Source organism: Microcebus murinus, chromosome 18 (genome assembly GCF_040939455.1).
Source record: "Microcebus murinus isolate Inina chromosome 18, M.murinus_Inina_mat1.0, whole genome shotgun sequence".
In the NCBI taxonomy this organism is placed as follows: Eukaryota; Metazoa; Chordata; class Mammalia; order Primates; family Cheirogaleidae; genus Microcebus; species Microcebus murinus.
The window spans coordinates 28,739,347-28,751,431 of record NC_134121.1 but is presented as its reverse complement, the minus strand read 5'-3'; the positions used below and the strand labels follow the sequence as shown (position 1 = coordinate 28,751,431).

General features: G+C 37.5%; 2 protein-coding genes across 7 annotated transcripts in view; one reads left to right on the top strand and one right to left on the bottom strand.

Moving 5' to 3' along the window:
* CA4 (carbonic anhydrase 4) overlaps positions 1-12,085 on the bottom strand; it is a 179,097-nt gene that overhangs the window by 127,955 nt on the left and 39,057 nt on the right. The gene's annotated exons all lie outside the window — the stretch shown is intronic.
* Positions 1-12,085, top strand: part of GGNBP2 (gametogenetin binding protein 2) — a 35,399-nt gene that overhangs the window by 15,334 nt on the left and 7,980 nt on the right. For 3 of the 6 annotated variants that reach the window (XM_075994395.1, XM_012779302.2, XM_012779157.2), the window contains exons 6-9: positions 2,530-2,655; positions 2,749-2,862; positions 10,100-10,309; positions 11,376-11,550. In XM_075994395.1, coding sequence (XP_075850510.1) covers positions 2,530-2,655; positions 2,749-2,862; positions 10,100-10,309; positions 11,376-11,550 — 625 coding nt within the window. The remainder of the gene's footprint in view (positions 1-2,529; positions 2,656-2,748; positions 2,863-10,099; positions 10,310-11,375; positions 11,551-12,085) is intronic. The other 3 variants (XM_012779228.2, XM_012779522.2, XM_012779463.2) reach the window with 3 other exon arrangements.

The following is a 12,085-nucleotide window of genomic DNA, read 5'->3' as shown; positions in this document are numbered from 1 at the left end:
TCTGGTTCTTTTTTTTGTTATGCATATTTTTTATTGAGGAATTAAAAAGCAGCAGGTACTCCAACATCTTACACATCTGTGCTTATTGCTGCCTTCCTTCAAAGACCAGTCCTACACTTCTGCTCAGGATTTCCTCTTCTCTTTTGTTTTCAGTGACTTTGCTTCACCTGTTACTTACTTTTATTAAATTGACATATAGCTATGTTTTCCTGTCTTTCAGCTTAGAAACAAAAACCAAACCTCCACAGACTTCACATCCCCCTCCAGCTATAGTCCCACTATATGGGAAGTCAAACGGTTTAGAAGGCTGTCTGCTGAGTATGGAATCAGTATGAACGGACTTAGTTGATCTTAAGCAGTGTTCCTTGACTAAGATAGTTTCATATTTTTCTTTTTTTTCTTTTTTTTTTTTTTTTTTACTTTTTTTTTCGATTGGCTACATCTGTGGAAAAAGATAGTTTCAGTTATTCCCACATGCTGTATGGATAGCAGGCCAAGACTCCCTCTCCTCCACATTGGATGGTCACCACCATTGTATGCTACTATGACTCTCCATTTTATACATTTCTACTCTTCCTCCTGCCCACCTGTTTTTTTGTTTAGATTTTGTCCAGAGAAAGTATAATACAATTGATTAGGTTTCAGCCTAATAAATAGCAGTGATCCAGATCAGCCTTTCTGGGAATGTTCTCATATACATGAAAGTAAACCCAGGTTATTTTCTGTCTGGGAGTAAGTATGAGATTTTAAAGAAAGGTCTAGGCTGGAATCGTAGGCTGAATTCCTAGGCTGGAATGAATATCTAGTGATATTCATTCTCTAATGAGTGTCATCATTAGAGGTGATATTTAAGATAACCTAAAGGGGAAAAAGTAGAGTAAGAGAGAATAATGCAGAGGAATTTAATTTAATGGTGGGAAAAAAGAAACTGGAGAAAGTGGCCAGATAGGTAGGAGGAAACTGGGGTAAAAGTTTTTCAAGGAGGTCCGATCAGCTGTGTTGAATGCTGCCAAGTCAGTGAAGACCCCAAATGTGGACACTGGATTTAGCAACACTGAGCTAATTGGTGATCTTGATGAGCTGAGCTAGTGGTTGAGTGGAAGTAGAATCTAGATCACAATGGATAGAAAAATGAATGCAGTGTAACCTTGTAATGGACTAAACTGTGAATGGAAAGTACTGGAGTAGAAGAAGGAAGCAGAAAGACTGCTTTTTCAGAAAGCTTGACCTTGAGAATAATATGAAGGCATGAGGTCAAGAGAGATTATAGATAAAATCCTAATTAGAGCTATAGAATTATTTTTGCAAAGCTTTTTTTAGAATAATGCTTTCACATTCTCATGATATAATAATCATTCCTCAGCTCTCATTTCTTTTTATGAACCTTTTCATCAATTATGAGAACTTGAGCTTGAGAGTTTTTCAATTCTAGAAGATTATGGATCACATAAGCATAATTAGGAAAAAAGGAAATATGGGAGTTGGGAATAGAAGGATGTAACATGGAAGGTAGAGCAGGAATTGAGGTTTTATTGTCGGAAATAAGGGGAGCTAATCCTTGGCCTGAGCCCTTGTGAGAGGGAATATGGAGCTGAATTATATGTATGACATTATATTTTGGGCAGAGGGTTGAGAATTACATATTTAGCTATATGGAGTAGGTTAAGTAAAGAGGCAAGGTTTTTCCATCTCAAGCATCCAAGGTGTAATGAATTCCTAGGACTGTAGTGAGACCTGCAGAAGAACAGGCAGGAGCCAGTTGTTCAGAATCGTGAAAAAATCAAGAAGACTGTCATTGAATGGAATATAGACACACATTTCGCTTGGAATGCACATCTGCAACAAAGCAAAATGCATGACCAGCGCCACATTGAAACCTGTGGGGGAGGGAGAGTCTGGGAAGTTTTTAGTAAGTTTTTAAAAAATTACTTATATAGTACTTACTATTAATTTAGGCTGTGTAAAGTGTTCATCTTTGTGTTTTCTTATTTTAGTAAATGCAAAAACTTATTTACTATAATTAGATTAATCTCTGACTTTCCCAGTTACTTGTAATTGGAAGGTAGATAAAAGTTTCATTGCCATGGACTAGCTATAAAAGGGAGTGATTTTTTAAAAAAAATTAAAACTTATTAGAATTTTTAATTTGTGGAAGAATGATTCATGTTTATAGGTAAAAGTATTTTATAGTTTTTTTCAGTCCTTTTGACTTTAGAACATTCCAAATATATTTGCTCATAAAATGCTTAGTATATTAACCATTTGCTGTCTTGATAACTGTAAATATTGTTAAATTGTATGAGATAAACTTGATAGACAAACAGAAATTTCTATGTAAAGATGTGAGCACATGTTTAAGTAACATTTTAATGTGGTTAAAATGAGTATGTAACCATTATCTATAGATTTATAAACTTACCATACTAATATCTTAATTATTAAAGAGTTTATGATTTTAATTTAGATTATAGAAATTATTACTTCAGATTATCTCAGTGTCACTAAGCTTTGTACTATACTGTACTACAGTGAAGGGAGCAGTAGCAGTGTCAGTTCAGAGAAGTTAAGTACAGATAAGAGAAGTAGTGAAGACCACAGGAAGGACAGCAAGTGTAGGATCATTTTCCATTATGGACCTTTCCAGGGAACAGCCAGGTAAAATCAAGCAATCCTTTACTCCGCCTTTTTTTTTTAACGTTTTACCCTTAACATATTCCTCCTTTTCACTACTATTTGTTCTTTCTGCAGAGGTTGTTGGATGGATGTATGGGAACTAATGTCCCAGGAATGCAGGGATGAAGTAGTTTTAATTGACTCTAGTTGTCTTTTAGAAACACTAGAAACATATCTGCGAAAACACAGGTAAGCCTAATGGTCATTACAATGTCGTGGGGATGGTGCCTTAGCTGTCAGTCATGTAGAGTGGCCTGTCACTGACCTCCTTTGTATTATAGTATTCCAACCTTCCTGTTAATACCTGGCACTGGGCAGAGCTTAATGTCAGGGTAGGCAATTCCTTTGTGGGATGACTCTCAGTGTTAGTCTTCTTGTGTTGAGCCAGCATTTCCTTTTTTTGTAATTTTTACTTGTTGGTTCCAGACAAGCTTTTCAAGAAACACAAATAAAATAAATTGGATAAAGTGTACTTGATCACTTTGGAAACTCTGGTACTCTTTGATTTTATGATAGAATCATTTTATGATGGCATTTTCAAAACTAAAGTTAAATTAGCAACTTTTCACTTAATATTTTTGGAGTATTTCTTCTATAATTGTTTGTCTGGACCTAAAAACAGAGTTGGGATTTGTGTGCTTCATTGCTATAAAAGTAACTTCAGAGGCCGGGCGTGGTGGCTCACGCCTGTAATCCTAGCACTTTGGGAGGCTGAGGCGGGCGGATTGCTCAAGGTCAGGAGTTCGAAACCAGCCTGAGCGAGACCCTGTCTCTACCAAAAATAGAAAGAAATTAATTGGCCAACTAAAAATATATATACAAAAAATTAGCCGGGCATGGTGGCGCGTGCCTGTAGTCCCAGCTACTCGGGAGGCTGAGGCAGAAGGATCGCTGAGCCCAGGAGTTTGAGGTTGCTGTGAGCTAGGCTGATGCCACGGCACTCACTCTAGCCTGGGCAACAAAGTGAGACTCTGTCTCAAAAAAAAAAAAAAAAAAGTAACTTCAGGCCGGGCAAGGTGGCTCACGCCTGTAATCCTAGCATTCTGGGAGGCCGAGGCGGGCAGATTGCTTGAGGTCAGGAGTTCGAAACCAGCCTGAGCAAGAGCGAGACCCCATCTCTACTATAAATAGAAAGAAATTAATTGGCCAACTAAGATATATATAGAAAAAAATTAGCTGGGCATGGTGGCACATGGCTGTAGTCCCAGCTACTCGGGAGTCTGAGGTAGTAGGATTACTTGAGCCCAGGAGATTGAGGTTGCTGTGAGCTAGGACGCCACGGCACTCACTCTAGCCTGGGCAACAAAGCGAGACTCTGTCTCAAAAAAAAAAAAGTAACTTCAGATTTTTCTTTTTAGAATACTACTTTTACAAAGGTATTTTCTAAGTGTCATTAACATTTGGAAATTCATAGGGAGGGGGAGAGTACAGTAGGAAAGGACACTGGTAAGGGAGCCATCTAGAGATGGTGTTCTTGGGGGTAGTTCTGTTTAAATTTGTCACATGTTGGGTTTGTGGTTGTTCTTTGACCTTGGAACAGATATACACTGTTACTTTGGGGGCACTTGTAAACATAGGTGAATGATTAAAAGAAAATGGTGTTATCAAGATTGGTGTTTATTTGATGTGACAGTAATGTAGTGTCTTAACCTACATACAAAGTTTATTTAGGTGTTTTTTTTCAGTTACACACTTTTTTTTTTTACTTGCTTTTTTTGGTTGCTTATATCCAAGAGAGTAGGAAATACATCCGTTATTTAGAGTTTTGAAGGGACTCTATAGATGTAAAATACATATCTTTCCTTCTTAAATACGAATTGGTCCACCCAAAAGATAGTCCTTTTGGGTGATAAATTACTAGTTATCAGAGCTAATGTTTTGTGGTTTCCTATAATGGTTGTAGATATTTCCTGTGTTTGGGGCAATGTTTTATATTTTTAAGAAGGTAGAGTCCATTTTATAAATGTCTTAAGGTTAGAAAGAAAGTATGGTTAACAAAGTAATTAAGGGAGATGGCATTGAATGTGATTATTCTGCTGATTATAACTTTGTATAAGTTACTTTTTCTCTGCCTCAGTTTTTCTCTTCTTTAAGAAAAAATAATGATAGTACTGATCTTATAGGATTTATTATAGCAGTAAATTTGTTGTGAGGGTTGATGATACATGGTAAGTCTTAGAGCAGTATCTGGCACATTAGAGAACGTTTACATGCCATATTTGCAAGTCCTTATCATTCCTGTGTTTTACGTTCTTATTTTAGGTACAATTTGAGTGTTTGAGTGTTTGAGGGATAGTCAGTTGAAAATAATTCATAAACATTTAACTAATGTGCCTTTTTGGAAGTATCTACTTTTTTTTTTTTTTTTAGCACTTTATAATAAAGATTTGAAAACACTTCTTAGCCAGTTAAGTATTAAGGTAGAACATCATTAGAAATGAGGTGTTAGAAGACTGTGAAACCTCTGCCTTGAAAGTTTTTTTAAATTCATGGGCAATGTTACTTTTGCAAATGATAAAGATTGCTTTCATTTTTATGGCTTTCATATAATATTTTTAACTTGCTGTTCACTGATGCCTATGTTTTCAGACCATTTATTGCCTGAAAATATGGAAGTATTTGTTGGTATTTCTGTGTCCATTTTTCCTTCCTTAAGGGAAGACTTTTCTTTTGTTTGTTTTAAGACAAGCTCTCTCCCTATTGCCCAGGCTAGAGTGCAGTGATGTCATCATAGCTCACTGTAACCTCCAACTCCTGGGCTCAAGTGATCCTCCTGCCTCAGCCTCCTGAGTAGCTGGGACTACAGGTGTACACCACCTCACCCTGCTAATTTTTCTATTTTTTGTGGAGACTTGGGTCTCACTTTTGAACTTTTGACCTCAAGCTCCTGCCTCATCCTTCCAAAATGTTAAGATTACAGGCTTGATGGCCGGGCGCTGTGGCTCACGCCTGTAATCCTAGCTCTTGGGAGGCCGAGGCGGGCGGATTGCTCAAGGTCAGGAGTTCAAAACCAGCCTGAGCAAGAGCGAGACCCCGTCTCTACTATAAATAGAAAGAAATTAATTGGCCAACTGATATATATATAAAAAATTAGCCGGGCATGGTGGCGCATGCCTGTAGTCCCAGCTACCCGGGAGGCTGAGGCAGAAGGATCACTCGAGCCCAGGAGTTTGAGGTTGCTGTGAGCTAGGACGCCACGGCACTCACTCTAGCCTGGGCAACAAAGCGAGACTCTGTCTCAAAAAAAAAAATAAAATAAAAAAAAAAATAAAAAAGATTACAGGCTTGAGCCACTGCGCCTGGCCCTTTCCTTTTTTTAAAATTGTGATAAAAGAACACAAAATGTAAATTTATCCTCTAAACAGTTTTTAGGTGTACGTTACCATATTGTTAACACATATTGTTGTACAACAGATCTCTAGAACTTTTTCATCTTGCATGATTAAAACTATACCCGTTGAACAGTAACTCGTTTCTTCCTTCCCCCACCCACTGGCAGCCGCCATTCTACTTTCTGTTCTATGAGTTTGATTATTTTAGATACCTCATATAAGTGGAGTCATGCAATATTTGGATTTTTGTGATTGGCTTATCTCACTTAGCATAATGTCCTCAAGATTCATCCATGTTGTGGCATATGAGAGAATTTCCCTTTTTTAAAGCTGAATAAAGTCACATTATATATGTATGCCACATTTTCTTTATCCATTCATCTGTTGATAGTCATGTAGGTTGTTTTCACATCTTGGCTATTGTGTATAGTGCTGCTATGAACATGGGTATGCAAATATCTCTTAAAGATCCTGTTTTCAATTCTTTTAGATATGTTTTATTTCATGTAGTTTTATTTTTATTTTGAGAAACCTCCATATTGGTTTTCATAATGACTATACCATATTACATTCCCACGAATAGTATGTGAGGATTCTAATTTCTCTACAGCTTGTTATTTTCTGTTTTATTGATAGTGGATGTCCTAATGGGTGTGAGGTAATGTCTCATTGTGCCTTTGATTTGCATTTCCCCAATGATTAGGAATATTGAACATCTTTTCATATTCTTGTTGCCTATTTGTATATCATCTTTTGAGAAATATCTGTTCAAGTGCTTTGCCCATTTTTCAATCAGGTTATTTGGGGTTTTTTTTTGTTACTGAATCATAGGAGTTCTTTATATTCTGAATATTAACCCCCCTTTATCCAATATATAGTTTGCAAATATTTCCTCCCGTTCTGTTGGTTGTCTTTTCATTCTCTTGACTGTTTCCTTTGCTGCGCAGAAATTTTAAGTCTGTTGTATAGTCACGTGCCATATATGACATTTTGGTCAACGACAGACCACATATGTGACAGTGGTCCCATAAGATTATAATGGAGCATACTGAATATAGAAACCTGATATGTGACACTTGATGTTGGCATTGCAGATCAAGTAGGGGAAATGACTGCTATTCAGTAATGGTTCTGGGACATTTGATTATTGCTATATAAATAAATATATATATACCATCTAGCTTTATGTAAATGCATGCTATGATGTTCTCATAGCAACAAAATCGCCTGCCTAACAATGTATTTCTCAAAATATACCCCATTGTTGTTTTTTTTGTTGTTGTTGTTGTTGTTGTTTGAGACAGAGTCTCACTTTGTTGCCCAGGCTAGAGTGAGTGCCGTGGGGTCAGCCTAGCTCACAGCAACCTCAAACTCCTGGGGCCAAGCAATCCTACTGCCTCAGCCTCCCAAGTAGCTGGGACTATAGGCATGCGCCACCATGCCCGGCTAATTTTTTCTAAATATTTTTAGTTGGCCAATTAATTTCTTTCTATTTTTAGTAGAGATGGGGTCTTGCTCTTGCTCAGGTTGGTTTCTAACTCCTGATCTTGAGCGATCCTCCCACCTCGGCCTCCCAGAGTGTTAGGATTACAGGCATGAGCCACTGTGTCTGGCCCATAACCCATTGTTAAGTGATGCATTACTATAGTCCCATTTGTCTATTTTTGCTTTTGCTACATGTGCTTTTGGTGCCATATCCAAGAAATCATTGCTCAGTCCAATGTCATGAAGTTTTCCCCAATTTTTCCTGGAGTTTTATAGTTTTCAGGTGTTAATATTTAGGTCTTTAATTCGTTTTGGTTAATTTTTGTATATTATAGTGTCCATTTTTAAAGCAATAGTAAAACATAATGATTTAACATTACTTGTCAGCATTATTTACCAAGTGGGCTTAGAGCCTTGAATTTAACATAGTCATTTCAAGAAATAGAATTACTGGCCGGGCGCAGTGGCTTACACCTGTAATCCTAGCACTCTGGGAGGCTGAGGCGGGCGGATTGCTCAAGGTCAGGAGTTCGAAACCAGCCTGAGCAAGAGCAAGATCCCTGTCTCTACTATGAATAGAAAGAAATTAATTGGCCAACTAATATATAGAGGAAAAATCAGTTGATCATGGTGGCACATGCCTGTAGTCCCAGCTACTTGGGAGGCTGAGGTAGCAGGATTGCTTGAGTCCAGGAGTTTGAGGTTGCTGTGAGATAGGCTGATGCCATGGCACTCACTCTAGCCTGGGCAACAGAGTGAGACTCTGTCTCAAAAAAAAAAAAAAGAAAGAAAGAAATAGAATTACCTACTATTGGGTCAGAAAGACATATGTGCATCAAACTAATGCATGGCAGTATAAGGGTAAATACTATAGTAAGATGTGTAAAACCAGTAATAGAAATGAAGAGGAAGGTTTTTAAGCTGAGAGAGAGAGAATCAGATAGGTTTTAGAAAAATTATTTTGATGTGAGAGATGCATTACTGTTAGGAAGAGTTGAGACAGGAAAGACAGTTAAGAAGCTTCTTTAAAAATAGTCTAGGCAACTTAAACCAGGGCAGAAGGAATTGAAAAGAAGGGACCTACAAGAGAGATAAGAAAGAATTGATACCAGTTGGCTCTACCTTAGTAGGGGGACCTAGGCAGAAGTTGGAATTAATTGAGGTTTCCAGCCTGGGTGACTTTGTGAATGGTGATGTTCTTACCAGGGAATGGGAAGAGAATAGTGTTGCCATTGGACATTGAGTTTAAGGTGTTGCCTATTGGACATCTGTGATGTCTCACCATTTTTCAGGATGGGTTTGGTCCTCAGGCAATAGCAGAGACTTGAACAGAGCCATGAGAGTCACAGGTCATCTTTACAGACATGTTGGTTAATGCCAACATGGAAGTAGATGAGCTCACTTGGGAGGTAAATTTAAATCAAAATTTCCTCGTTCCACCATAATTGATCACAGTCAGTTACTATTTTTGGGAGCCTGGCTTTTTGACCAGACTAGGTTCTTCCATTTTTCAGGAATCCAAAGAAACCAGGCTCTATTCTTTTTTGTTTCTCGTTGATTAATATTTGATTCCTAAAAGAAAATTTGTTCCTCCTCCACATTCACAAGCTCTTCTATACTTTTGCCATTGTATACGCTTAAGTTTAATTCATATTTCTATATACAGTCTTAAAACAGTATTGAGAAGTATGCCTTTTTCAGAAGAAAGAATTTGACATTTTGGAAATTATGAGGAAATTAAAAAATACATGTGCTACTTTCCCATTCCTTTCTCCACCTCAAAATGCATAGCTTGTGATGTATTAAATGCTGTAGTAAAAATTTGAATCAAGGTTTACTGGCTGAGGATGCCATCTGCTTTCAGAGGCTGGAAGGAGAAGTAACTTAGCTAAGAGTCATTGGTTTGTTGCCTCTCTTCCTTTATTTCTGACCTGTACAAATAGCTCTTGAAGTGGGGATGCGGTTGTCCTTGGTAACCAGTATTTTCTGGGCATATAGTTAATGAAATAATATTTATCTACCTTGTTCTTTTAGGCCATGTGCTTCTCTAATTTAAAAATCTTTTGCAAATGGAGACCTAGCTATATTCTTGTAATCCCTAAATTTGCATTTACCTTACACAAGTATGTTTCAAATGTGTATATGAAGCCCTTTGTTTTTGTTTTTGTTTTTTTGAGACAGAGTCTCACTCTGTTGCCCAGGCTAGAGTGAGTGCCGTGGCGTCAGCCTAGCTCACAGCAACCTCAAACTCCTGGGCTCAAGCGATCCTTCTGCCTTAGCCTCCCGAGTAGCTGGGACTACAGGCATGTGCCACCATGCCCGGCTAATTTTTTCCATATATATTAGTTGGCCAATTAATTTCTTTCTATTCATAGTAGAGATGGGATCTCGCTCTTGCTCAGGCTGGTTTCGAACTCTTGACCTCGAGCAATCCACCCGCCTTGGCCTCCCAGAGTGCTAGGATTTCAGGTGTGAGCCACCATGCCTGGCCAGGAGCCCTTTGTTAATACTCTAGATAGGAGAGAGTGCCATTGTCTAGTACATTGTTATATGTAGCATGAAATAATTACATAGCCAATTCTTAATTTTGAAGTTTTTCTTTTCAACAGGTTTTGCACTGATTGCAAAAATAAAGTCCTCCGAGCATACAATATCCTTATTGGTGAACTTGATTGCAGCAAAGAAAAGGGCTACTGTGCTGCACTTTACGAAGGCTTGAGGTGCTGTCCACATGAACGACACATACATGTTTGCTGTGAAACAGACTTCATTGCACATCTTTTGGGTCGTGCTGAGCCAGAGTTCGCAGGAGGGTATGAGTATGTAATTTGCTAGAATGGGCTATCTAGCGCTTTGCTTCATTTTATTACTGAAAGTTTATTTCCATCACCTTCTGCCTGGTACATATGATATTTGTGTAAATTAAAGTGTGCCTGTAAAGATTTTGCTTTTTGTTAAAATATGCGTTTCTTAATTGAGTGAAAATGGGGAAAAACTGTTCTCTGGTGTTTGGTTTAGTCCTCTGCTCCTTCTTGCTTGAAGGGAGACAGGTTTTTTTGGTTTTCATTATTATAGATTATCATTTTCATTTGAAAATGATTACAAGGGATTTTTCTCCCTCCATCCATGCATTATCATGTTTAAATTTTATGCACAATGATGGTTTTTGCATAGGAAGTGAGATCTTTGCAACAGGGGGTTAAGAAATGCTTTATTTAGTGTAATTCATGAACTGTGTATATTATATTATTAAATTATATAAGAACCTAAAATGCCATCTTTGGCCTTTTTTTTGTGAAAATAAAATTAGAAAAAGTTGTTCATAGAATAAATCAAACCCATTTCCCTTGGTGTGTAGTGTGTCAACCCTCATATGAGTGACTACTTACTGTTCGGCATTTTAGGAAACAAAGACCTCTTTTATCACTGAAGTTGTGTGAACTCTTCTAAAGACTGGCCTTAGAGGGCTGTTGCCCATGATTGAATCATTTTGGCATTGCTTTTCTCTATTCCCCCTCAAAAACAAACCAACCAAACAAATGAAAAAAAATTTGTTGTAATTGGAAGATGAAAGGAACTGTCATGCCTGCTATGAGCTAGCTAGTACCTTAAACTCATCTTTTTAGAGCCAGTTCCTGAATTACCTTATTTTTAGTGATACTAGGACTAAGTTCTACTTGTATCTGTATTTCTCATTGGTTGTATACATGTGTACTTGTATATTTATAGATATGTTAATTGAGTGTGAATGTATAACTGTCTTATTAGGTTAGTATTAGGTAGGCCTGTTGTGTTTATAATCTGAACTTGCAGATGTGTTACCCATCTTTTAATGTTTCAGTTAAGGGTATTAGGAATTAATGTGTCGTTTAATCTCCTTTATAGGCGAAGAGAAAGGCATGCTAAGACAATAGATATAGCTCAAGAAGAAGTTCTGACCTGCTTGGGGATTCATCTTTATGAAAGACTGCATCGAATCTGGCAAAAACTGCGGGCGGAAGAGCAGACATGGCAGATGCTTTTCTATCTTGGTGTTGATGCTTTACGTAAGAGTTTTGAGGTAAGGACGGTGGGCTGTCCAAGATTGCTTAGTCAAATTATCGGACTGAATCTTAATTAAGCCACCAGTACCTCAGAAGGCTGTGATCCACGGATACAGTTTCATGGCTTTGGGGTGGGAGTGGTTCTGGAGAATTGGTATTTAGAAGATTTTGGATTTTTCTTTATTTTTTAATCCTGTTACTTTTCCAGCTTTGATTTTTCAACTTTCCCTGAAGTTGATGGTTAAGAAGATGCTACTATGAAACATAACTAGTGAAAAGTTAAAAGCAGCAAAAACATAACGAAATTTAGAAAGCTTTAATGAGTCTGTTTGCCTACTGATGTCTAATAGTATAAAGTAAATAACTTGTCTGAATGCCATGATGTAAGATCTACTTTTTAGAAGCACACGGAAGGCTCTTTGTATTGGGTTTAGTGCTTGTGATTCGGTAACAATTTTTCTTCAGTTATGCTCTATAGAGCAAATATTTGGCTAGTGAACATTTTGTATATACGAGGACATGGTTGTAAACCTTTAATTGGGTCATATTGGT